Source organism: Bos indicus x Bos taurus, chromosome 14 (assembly GCF_003369695.1).
Source record: "Bos indicus x Bos taurus breed Angus x Brahman F1 hybrid chromosome 14, Bos_hybrid_MaternalHap_v2.0, whole genome shotgun sequence".
In the NCBI taxonomy this organism is placed as follows: Eukaryota; Metazoa; Chordata; class Mammalia; order Artiodactyla; family Bovidae; genus Bos; species Bos indicus x Bos taurus.
In genome coordinates, this window is record NC_040089.1 from 51,092,806 (window position 1) to 51,105,088 (window position 12,283).

Consider the following 12,283-nt stretch of genomic DNA (forward strand, 5'->3'; position numbering starts at 1 on the left):
GTTGCCCACTCCCTTGGCATCTGCATACACAGACATTAAAGCAGTGGTAGGAATGAAAAGGATCCTGCCACATCGCCCTTAATGTACCTCTCCGAATTAATAAGGTCAGTTTTGCATTTACGGCTTTTGCCTCTTGCTAATATTCCCTACCCAGAAGAGAAATTTCTTTCTCTTCTCTCTTTTCCCTCTCTCTCCTTCTCCCTCTGTCGAACATACACACAAGCACACGCATATATACAGCACAAACACACTTGGGAAAACACCCACACAGAAGATCATACTCTCGATCATTTCCAAAAACACCCACTCTTACCCCTCACTATAGCGCCCATGTACACACACACACACACACACACACACACACGCACACTGCGTGGGAGAATCACAGACCCATACAAAATGCCACGTACCCGGAGAGTTCAGAATGCTTCCTATGCCTGCAGATTGAACCCACACACTACGCACGCCTATAGACGCTCTCAGTGTGCCCACTTCCCGGAGGAAAACTCCCTCCAAATGCAATAGTCTTGCTCTTTTCAGCGGGCAGCTCCACATGAGCCCAGGGACAAAAGCTGGCCAGGGTACTCCTCGTGTGGTACACCGGACGGGAGCCATCATTTGTGGGCAATGGGGAGAGCTGCAAACTCACATGGGCGGTCCTCTTCACCAAGCCCTATAGATAGATACTATATAATTCCTCTGATAGCCTCTGGCACGCAAATGGAGACAGAAGCCTTTGCAATTATTTCTTCCAGAACCAGTGCTGCAGCCCTCCCCCTCCCGAGATGGTATCAGATTTCCCAAAAGGACAGATTTCCAATACGCGCCTAGTCTAAGGAACTTGTGGGTTATAAGATCTGGGCCAGGACCAACCAAAAAAGATTCGAAAATTGACATACAAAAGCAAAACACGCTGGTCTCCGGCGAAGCTCCCCTACACCTTCGGATGAGGGAAATAGGGTACCATTTAGATGTGAAAGAGAAGCGGGAGGCTTAGTAATAGCCAGTAGATGGCGCAAGAACTCTTCCCCTGTATGATGTTAACCCTTGAGTGGTGAGTTGGCGCTGCCAGGTCGAAACGTATAGATACATATGTTTTCCGTTTTGAAAGAACCTTCCCATTTACATATGCGGGACCGATTCAGAATTAAGACAAATGGGTATCTGTTCCAGATAACTACCACAATAAAGTAGTTTAACTGCAGCACACAACAGCTAAAACCTGTTTAGGGAATATAAAAAGACGAACTCTTTCGGAAGATGACTGACTCCCTCCCCACCTCACCTCCGCCCTGGTCACGGATTAAATCCGTTTACTTCGTGAATCAAAAAGACCCGGTTATGGGTTTACATCTAAGCACTTGAATGTGTAAATGCCTGTGTGCAAATAAATTCTGTGATCTCCCTTTTTCAATTAAATCACAGGATGATTAATGTGAGACGCCTGCCTGAAATATACTGCAACTACAGTAGTAACACATGTCCCATTATAAAGACGTGGCCATCGATGAAACCCGGTTCATTATCATCACAGTTCCCCTAAAAGCAATACAGATTCTCCGATTAAAATATTCCTCTAACATGTTTCTATAGTCACAGGCTGGAATGGAGAACTCACTAACATAATATTTCTTGGTCTGCTTTTAGAGGCAGAATTGATCTATTCGGGGGGAAAAAAAATCAAACCTCTTAATTTCAAATATTGTGGGGAGTTTGTCAAAGAGAGGAGCTGGGCTTTAAGAGGCTCACTAGTGGTTTCTGGTGGTTGCTATAACGAGCTGGAATTGAGGTAGGTTTTAGTGGAGGGGAAAAAAACGCACAAGAAAAGGCAGAATCCAGAGTAGCAGAGACTTTGTGCCCCCGTTGGAGAGAGATGGTTGAGTCCTCTTCAAGGTTGCTGTGGTATCCCAGAAACACCATTCACTTCGAGCTGTGACCGCGCACCAACAACAGCAACAACTCCACTGCGCCGGGCTGAGGAGCAGGAATTAGGAGCTCGCGAATAATATGAAAGGGATCCGCAAAGGGGAAAGCCGAGCGAAGGAATCCAAACCCCGGGAGCCTGGCACGAGAAAATGCGCTAAATGTGGCCGCCTAGACTTCATCCTGATGAAGAAAATGGGGATTAAAAGTGGATTTACGTTCTGGAACCTCGTCTTTTTATTGACGGTGTCTTGTGTGAAAGGTAGGCTTGCTTTCGGGGTCCCCTCTGCTTTGGATGGAGGTGAGCTGACTTGTCGCCAGAGACGGGTAGCTTACTTTGCAATTTGCACGGATAAAATAATCATGATTATACTGAAGGAGTCGATTCACAGCTCTTTTTCTCCCTCAGATAGGAAATGCATTTTGCTTGCCAGATTTGGCGTTCAATGCAGTGATTGAGCTTGTGCTCAATAAATATTCTTGCAGTATGCTCAAACGAATACGTGAGTTGGTTCCTATAGCCTCTAACTAGTGGATACCAGGCAGAATTCCTCTGCAAGACTTTTCTTGGTGATGAGGGTTACCTTGATTTCTAGTCAAATCAGTAGGGTTTGATGCTTTGGTTGGAATATTTATATTAAAGGCGCTCCTGGAAATGCTTTTTAACCCTTTCAGGTAGGAAAGTTATGTTAGGAAGGTGCTGCTTTTAAATGCATTAGGGCACAGGGGTCTTTCAAGAATCCCCCCACTCCCCACCCCCAACCAACATGAATGTGTGCATGCATTTGTGAATTATTTCTACGTGGGCTCTTTTGCACTGATAAATAATAGAGGCTGTTTCCTAGGTCCTGTGGTAGAGGTTTGGCTTAAAATGGGGCTTTTGAACGGTCTGAGACGCCAGGAAGTGTAACCAGGTACCTTTGGGGATGAATGAAGGTAGGAGGAAAGTCATCAACTGAAGACCAAAAAGAAAATCCCCAGCAAGTCTCGGCGTTCAGACAGGTAGAGTGAGTGTCACATGCACAGACAAGGGGAGGAGGTGGGTGGGATGTAAAATTCAATCCTAAGCAGGAAGGCAAGGGACAGTCAGGATCACTGGAAGGAGAGCTGTCCTCTGGGAGAAAATAGATTCCCAGCTCTGTTCTACAACTTCTCCTGCGCCCTGCTGCCCATTAATTGCTGCAAAAAAAGAAAAGAAAGAAAGAAAACCAAAAAAAAAAAAAAAAAAAACCTCAGGCTGTGTTTATGACTCATGCTATCATTTTTGAATAACCACCTCCCCGTACTCATGGCAGCTCGCATAGACGCGACGGATGTCGTTTTCAGTGAAGCTAGTTTCAAATCCAGGGTGTCTGTGTGTCGGGGGTGGGCGGTGGGGGCGGAGGGGGGGGGTGGCTGTTGGCCCGGGCGCGCCACCTCTGTCCTCACAAACTGGACGCTTCTTCCTTTGTAAAGGAGTGTCTCTCTGAACCGCAATCAGGCCGCGTCTCTATGAAACAGTTTATTGTCCAGCTTGCAGCTGGCTGTCCCCCCACAGAAGGCAGTCCATTTGCATTCAGTGGAAATGATAATTCATGTTTTGGGTGGAGGGAGCTGGAAGGGTTACCTCTCCCTCTATTAAGGACCAATGATGGGCGACATGTTTCGAATTTTAATTGACATTCCTAAATGCCAAGAAGTCGTCCCAGGTCTCTGTGGCAGCAACTGCCTTGTAATCTTAACCTGCTCCTTAAAGCTTTACACCCCGCTTCGCCGACGCTCACCAGCCTCAGTGCAGCTTTGAGCCAAAACGCTCGTTCTCTACGGGCGCAACTACACAATCTAGTGTACAGAACGCGTCTTGGGTTGCTTACGAGGGGCTCTCGTCGCCGGCTCGACGTGTGAGGAGCCTCGCATTTATGCTTAGCTCGCCTGCCACTGACAGTCGGCGGTTAATGGATGGCCCTGGGGTTTGGCTGCTAGGAGCCGGCGACAGCTCCTGGCAGGAAAAAATGTTGAGGTGGCTCCTGCTAGATGCCCGGGGGGTTAAGTGCGAGTTTTCACGCGATACCTGTTGAGTCAAAACACATTGGAGGGCAGATGGAAGAGGGAGTCTCCGAAGCTGGACGAGCTTGCCAGGCTGACAAACCCAGAGCCCAGCAGCCTGCGATTACAGCCCGGCTGCCCGGACCTACCATATTTCCCAGATAAGCCGCGCCGATAGAAACGAAAGGCGCGTCAGTTTGCTTTAAATGGAACTGGAAATGAGAAACACCCCCCCCCCCCCCTTCTCTACTCACAGCTCCTGTACTTTGGACTGAGATAATCGGTCCAAGGAATACATTCCAGTTTCGGGGACATCAGGAAGAAGGGGTGTTTCACACTCTGCTTTGATCTTGTCCAAAATAAATTTTCAACGGACCATTAATTTTTTTAATGGTGATAAGGTTCTTCATTGTCACTTATCTGCCACTTGAAAGGCATTTCTTATATTTTACAACTTGGAACGCCGTCCTCAGATTCTGAGACACAAACTTACAGACGATATATTCTTTAGATTTACTCCCGGTTGCCAGTGGTGCCAGTTTTCACGATTGCTTCTTCTTCTTCCCCTTCTCCCTATTTTTTAATTTCACCTACGTCTCAAGGCTTTTCCTAAAACCAAGATCGCAGCAATAGCTTGAATGTTCTTTCCCCCTAGTGTCTACAACCGCTTTTGTCTTCCACAGTGTTTTTCCTCCGGTCTCCCAGGCCCACGGGAAAGCTCGAAATGGGCAGGCTTTCTAAGGCTTCTGCAGGTTCTAATCTAGGGCTAAGGCTAAGGAAGTCTGTGGCGCATGCTTTTCCAGGTGAACAGCTCAGGCCTTGAGAATTCCACCTTTTGTCCACACTTTTCATCCTTTACTATCTCACCTCTGCCTGCAACAGCAATGACAAAGAGGCTCAGTGGGAGAAATAGCCTCAGACAAAGTGGGCTTCCGTGGTAGGCCTGAATCGCTCCAGTAGTATTAGAAAGAGAGGCAACCCTCTCTGGGCGTTTTATCTCCACTGTTGTCATCTGAAATAAAACGCCATGTAAGGCACCAAATTGGGGGTGGGGTGGGGGCTGCTTAGGCTGATGCATGCTGAAACACACACACGCAGCAGAGGTTTCTGAAATGCAGCCTGCAGCTGCAGCCTGCCTGTTTTAGGTTTCAGTCAGATAGAATATGTGAATCTTCAAGTCGTGCTTAAACGTCCCGCCCACATAAACAAACACTGGCAGGGTGCTTCCTCACACTCCTTGGGAGATCCCGGGGGAACGCACAAATCCTGCGGGGGACGGGGTGGGGGCGAGGTACAGAAAGCACTGACCTCCGAGGACAGCAGGTGGGAGCTGGCATGCTGCACCCCCTACCCTGTACTAGAGCCTGCTTTCAAGACTCCTTGCTGGACCCCCAGACTTCCAGAAGGATCTGCGTTTCTGCGTGCTCTGGGACTCCAAGGAGATATTACTCCTGCCATAGAGCTCTTGGGGAAGAGCCGAGCTCGCAGCTTGTCTCGCAGTTAATTAGTGCTGGCAAGGGTCGCGGTGTCCACGCAGGAGGAGAGCTGCCAGCAGCGCTCAGTAGCACCTTGTGCCCACCCCAGGGTGGCCGCGCCAGAGGTGTCAGCCCCAGGCTTGTGCTCAGGGTCTGATAACTCTTACTTTCCCGACCTCAGGGCGACAGTCTGACTTGTCAGTACCGTTAACAAAATTTCTGTCTCGTCTCGGGTCTCGAGAGAGCTTTACAAAGGTGGTCCTGTTGGGTTAATGTCTTTACAAGCCAAAACTGCACCCAACAAAAAGCCACCCACTGCCACCGCCACCATCAAAACCCTTCCCCTGAATCTAACAAGACTGAGTCAGCTGCTGAGAGACAATCTTCTTGTTTGGGTCGGGGTCCTTGTCCTGCTGCAGTCTGGTCAGGTAGCCCTCCCTTCCAACTGTTTCTCTGGAAATACTTTATTGCTTCTAGAAGACCAGATTCCCCAAAATATTCATAGACCACTGAGGTTGAATTGAATGCCTGACTTGGCCTTTGGCGATTGTGACGGGGTGTGTGTGTGTGTGTGTTGCTGGGAGGGGAATTCCACACGGATCAAGGCGGAAGAGACTTCTGGAGGCCTCAAGGGTGGGTGTGGGTGTGTGTCCGAGATGGACAGGGTGGCGGGTTACACAATGTGTGTTTCTGTTCCCGGATCCTATTTGGTCGGTGGTGCTGCGACCACTGCTGTCAGGAGTCCCGGTGGAGGCACAGAGAAAGCTCCGTTTTCCCAAGCTGACCCCAGCGCTGCTCTCACCAAAACAACTTCTCTAACAGGCTCTTCGGGAGTTCAAAAAACTCACCGGAGAAGGAGTAATGGGGGTTGATTCCCCTCTTCCATCCGCTTCAACCCCTTCCCTGCTCTGTCGCTGGGGGGAAAGCAAGCAGGAGGCAGTCCCAGGACTGGAACTCTACAGGGCTCTGTTGGATCCCAGGGGAAAGCGCAGAAGAAATGAAACAGCTACAGGGTCATCCCGGTTGTCCTCTGGTCCTCTCCCCACCCCGCAGGAGAGGCCAGCTGAGGGCTGAAAGCGGGGCAGGAATGGGAATTTCAGCGCAGTGCAGAATAATACGAAGCAGAACAACCAAAGAAAGAAAGATAAATTCAGGCAGCCAGGCGATTTCCCTTCTCCTTGAACACGGCGCCTTTGGGGAGGCTTTGCACTACCGAGTTGCTAAGCCAATCCAATTTACCGCCCTCAAAAGGCTTCAGTAGCTCCCAGAATTCTGAGCTGAACTTTCCCTGGACAGTTAGTTACCAGTTGAAATCCTTCTAAACTATCATACTGCAGCCCCATATTTCCAGAATCTTTTGGTATTGAGGGGGTTGGGGAGGACGTTGGGGCTGCTTTAAGCCCATGTAGAAGAGTGAGTGGGTGAGCAGAAATTATTAAGGAGCAGGTTTCAGGCTGTGGAAAACCTGATGGCAGCTCCTTTAAGAGCCTTCAAGGAGAAAAGGGATAGAATTTACTCAATAGATTATATACTCCAGGAGCATAGATTTCGTTTCAGTAGTTATTAGTGTTCATGATATTAATTAGTGTTACTATTTATGGGATAGCTGAATAGATGTGGGGTACACATCTTTTCCCTGAACACACAATTTACTGTCTGCAGAAACTGTAAAATATTGAAATAAAGCAGTAGCAAGTGGCATCAATATAGGATTTTAAAAGTGGCAAGCTCTGGCATAAGTGACATCTGATAAAACAAAAAGTAAGAAAGATAGCAATTAATGATGCCCTCCCACACAAATAGAAACAACCTCTAATGCTAAAATACCCATTTAGTCTCCAACACTAAGTGAAAGCATCTAAACTTTGTTTCTTACATCTCCAAACACACTTCTCCTTGATGTCCTGAAAGTTTTATTTTCTTCTACTTAATATCACAGTCTCCAGAAAAGGCTTCAGGATATTAAGTACTTTCAATGTTTTGTCCAGCTTGGAAAATAACTTTGAAGCCTCAAGCAACATTTCTGGTGAGGAAACTGGTACTTCAAGTAACATGACTATTTGAGAAAATATGCCATCTTGTACTTTGAATTCCAATTTTCAAAGTTGGAGAGATTAGAAGCAAAATGACTGCAAACCAAAAGATTAGCAAAATATGCCTGAGTTGCCAATAAGGTCATTTTATTTTTGCTCTATATACATTAAAACATAGCTTCTTTTTCTGTCTCTTTTTCCCACAGCCCTTATTCATAATCCAAAGTGGTGTGTAGTTTATACATACAGTGGCAGTTTTAATTTGGATTTTGGATGAGGTCTGGTAGAACAGATAAAGTCATTATCCATTTATCTTTTCTCTTTCAAAGTGAGCAGGTGGGGTGATTCATTGTACTTTCCAGGGAGATCAATCTCCAAGTCTACAAGATTTTCTCAGAATTAGACCCCTTGGAAGGTCCTCATTCTCATCAGGAATATCAATTTTATAGGAATTCCACTGAGAAAAATCAATTTGTTGAATACCTTCCAGTATTCATAGTCTCAATGCTAGTTATCATCTTTCTTTCTCTCACGCCTCTAATCTTACTGCTATATAATGCATTCATGCTATCACACCTTTTGCTAAGCTATCGCTTGGTGCTAACTAAAGATTCTTAAGGATTAATACTTTTTCATATAATCACAATCTGTCACCCAAAAGCCAATTTGAAACCTCTAAAAAGTCAAAATTTATAAGATTATCATATACATCATGTACCTTGTAACTGGAAAACAAGAATATCAATGATAATCATGTGTCATTAGATATGTCAAAATGTTCTATTTGCTCAAAAAAGATTGCACAGCAGTGATTTCAAAATGTTCCTCAACAAGTAGCATCCTTTGGAAACTTGTTAGAAATATGAATTCTCAGACTCCCACCCCAGGCCTATTGAAACAGATGCCCTAGTGGTTGGACACCCACATAGGTATTTATAACAAGTCATCCAGGTAATTCTATTGGCTCTAAAGTTTGAGAAACACTAAAGCAAGTACTCTGGAGCCACCAAGACCTGAAGCAGGAAAAAAAAATAAATTGCCAGCAACTATCTTTGTAATAGCAACTCAGTTTTCCTAAAATTCATTTTCATTATCTGTTAAAAAGGAAATTAGAATTTCGGTAGAAAGATTATGCATGCAACATATATAGTGCCTGACACTAGGAGCTATCATCACTGCTATTAAAATACACTTCCATGCACAAAGCCAGTGACTCTCACACACTTCATCCCTAGCATTACCAGCCCTAACTTGTCCACCATAGTAAATAAAAAATACAGCATCTTCTCTCTAGCTATTATTTCACTTTGGCTAAGTTCCTGGGCTATTATACATTGGAAAAACACTCTGAAATTTCTGCTTATCACCTTTACACAGTTACTCCAGGTGCTGGCTCTATGAATCAGGGGCAGAATCATAGCTTAAATATGTTACTCCTACTCCTAGGCTAATTTCATTTGTTGTGTTCCAATACTGATTTATTTTAATATTGATTGACTAATGTACTTACATGAATTTGTTAATTCATCTTGTTACAAATTCATGGTACTTACAGGGTTGGAAGAGTTCTTACATACCAGCTAGTTCACTGTTTATATTTTATACAATAAATGCACATGTCTAGAAAGAATAAGTGCTTTTTTCACTAGGTTAAAAATATAATTAGCTCCAGAATTGAGACTAGATCATTGGGCTTTCAAGTTTATGTTCAACTCTATTTCTACTGTACCTTATCAATTTTACTACAGAATTTTCTCGAATGGCACCAATGAAGACAATCACAAATCTAATATTTGAGAACCATATGCCAATTAGTACCATACAAGAATACTAGTGACTATATGTTTTTATGGTATTGTTTTTTGATGCTAACTACTTATTTTGTAAAAGAAAAAATAAACAATTTTGGAATGAAAATATTTTCTAAAACTATTATAATATGTACACCAAATAAAATCATCGTATATTCAAGGCTATTTTTGACATTACATGGTTGTAAAAACAAAATTAGAGGACTGTTTTTTAGTCTCATAAAGAACTTAGATTCCTGGGTCAGAAAGATCCCTTGGAGAAGGGAATGGCAACCCACTCCATTATTCTTGCCTGGAAAATTCCATGAACAGAGGAGCCTACAGTCCATGGGATCTTAAAGTGTCAGACACAACTGAGTGACTAACACTTTCACTTTTTCAAAGAACGTAGAGGGATAGTACTTAAAAATCAACCTCTTGTTTATTTCTTCCCATAATCTAGACATAATTTCTTATTTAAAGCCTTTTAAATCTAGGAAATCTGTTCCTAATTTATTTTATTCATGGTTTTATATATTTACATCATATTAACATAAGATGTATGCATTCTGTCTCATCTACATTACATTTGCACATTTCTCTCATATGATCTAAATAAGATGATGGTATCGTAAAATTCTACCACAGAAATAATAGTATATTTTATAAATATATAAATAGTAAATTTTATAAATTTATAGTATATAAATATACTATAAATAGTATATTTTATAAATTAAAATTGTAAAAACAATCAATAATCTGAAGGGCTAGCTTCAATTTTAGTGATCTGTGATATTTCTCTAAGGTCTCTTCAAGGTATGGGAGTAAAATTTCCAAAATAATGAATGCTGCTAAATTTGAAGTGCTTACAAGTTCAGAAAGTGATTGAATTACATAAAAAGTAATGAGTGATTCTCTGAAAAGCTGAGTTTGTAATGTTCAAGATTATAAAGTTCTTACTTCCTTTGCTCTATGTTAGCAAATTTTAAAGAATTTTTTTAATTCCATAGTTTAAAGTAATGGTAAGCATTTTTCTTTTTTTAAACTATGACAGTTTAAGAAATGCAGTTGCATACCATTTTGAAAGGAAATTTATAAATGGAAATAGACTCTCAGAAGTGAATTTGTTAACTTTTAAATAACTGAAAAAATAACAGCTATGCTTAGTTTATACAAGTCCATCAGATTATACAAGATTCCAGAATGCTCAGAGGTGCTTCACATATGTGAATGAACATGTGCTCAGTCATATCTGACTCTTTGCAACCCCATGGACTGTAGCCCACCAGCGAATTCTCCAGGGAAGAATACTGGAGCAGGTTGCCATTTCCAACTTCAAGGGATCTTCCCAACCCAGAGATTGAACCCACATCTCTTTTGTCTCATGCATTGGCAAGGAGATTCTTTACCACTGAGCCACCTAGGAAACACACTTCATATATAGAGAGGATATAAGATGTTATTATGTCAGGGGAAATGGTATCAAAATAGGCATGTGCCTTTACTGTATAAAATTTGAGCCACAAGAAGCTCTGTTCTAAGCCTTTTAAATAGAGTGTGTTAACTACATCTCAAACAATGGTTCTCTCTCTTTTTCCTGCTTAGAATTCTAACAAGCATCTTGTGAGATAGCTGTTATCTCCTACGTATAGATTATTATCTCCATTTATAAATTATCCACATTTCCTGGGGCCAGAGAGGTACAATGATTTTCCAGGATCGTTGTTTAGCTAGTGGTTGGATGAAATCTGAAATCATAATAGATTCATAAGTTCATAGACTCATTAAACAATAAAACTATAAATGACCAAGTTTCTAATTAAATTTCTTCATTTTTATGAGAAAAACTGAAATCTTGACAATTTAACTTAAAAGATAGACTAGTGTTAATGTCCATGTGTTTTATATATATATATATATATATATATATATATATATATATATATATATATATCACATTGTATGTAATACGCAACTTCTCAGTTTTGTAATTTTCAACATCTTTACTTAACTTGCCTAACTTTACTCTCTTAATTATTCTGTAAGATGGTTGTGAAAGCTATTTTTCAGTTTTATATACAATAGTAAGTGAAGCAAAGGAACAATGCATAAGTTAAATATGTCACTATAAGACAAAAAACTATTTAGTGAATTAAGGGCAAGAAAAAAAATCAAAACATATATTTTTAGATTTTAACCCAGTACTCCTGAGTAAAATTTTAAAATTTATGAATGTAAATGAATTTATGGACTTCACATATAAAATATGTGGGCATAAAATTATTTACCAGTAGAAGGAAATGGCAACCCACTCCAGTACTCTTGCCTGGAAAATCCCATGGATGGAGAAGCCTGGTAGGCTACAGTCCATGGGGTCGCAAGAGTCGGACACGACTGAGCGACTTCACTTCACTTCACTAGTATCATAAGCCTTGGCAAATAAATTAATTCTATTTGGTACCTTAATCTTCCATTTAGTTCTACAGAATTTAAGGATGGGAAAACTCTTATAACTAACTTGTCTAGTGTCTAATAGTCAGAGAATGTGCATTAGATTTATATGTGGGGGTATGGGAAGGTGCTTTTTAAAAGAACATTCCTATCCAAGCTTCATCCCCTTGCTCTACTTCCTACCATAATTACATCCTAGTTAAAAGTGCACGTGTAGGTGTACATCTTCACATAATGAGCAGACTGTTCTGAAAAATGAAGAGATTTGCCACACAATAGAATGCAAAACAGTCCTTCAGTTCTCTGTCCAACACGTTTCTTTTTATTGCTGTGCTTAGTCAGTCTTCTAGGACTCTTTTCAACCCAGTGGACTCCAGCCCACCAGGCTCCTCTGTCCATGGGGATTTCTCCAGGCAAGAATACTGGAGTGGGCTGCCATGCCCTTCTCCAGGGAATCTTCCCAACCTAGGGGTTGAACTCAGGACTCCCACATTGCAGGTGGATTCTTTACCAGCTGAGCTACCGGGGTAGCTCTTCTTTTTATTGGATACTGCCTTATGAGCTTCCTTTATATGTATGCTAA

General features: G+C 42.3%; 1 protein-coding gene across 2 annotated transcripts in view; it reads left to right on the top strand.

Annotated features, from left to right (window-relative positions):
• The first annotated feature begins 1,756 nt into the window (after window positions 1-1,756).
• CSMD3 (CUB and Sushi multiple domains 3) overlaps window positions 1,757-12,283 on the top strand; it is a 1,467,857-nt gene continuing 1,457,330 nt past the window's right edge. The window contains exon 1 of one of the 2 annotated variants that reach the window (XM_027561290.1): window positions 1,757-2,185. In XM_027561290.1, coding sequence (XP_027417091.1) covers window positions 2,008-2,185 — 178 coding nt within the window. In that variant the 5' untranslated portion in view covers window positions 1,757-2,007. The remainder of the gene's footprint in view (window positions 2,186-12,283) is intronic. The other variant, XM_027561291.1, reaches the window with a different exon arrangement.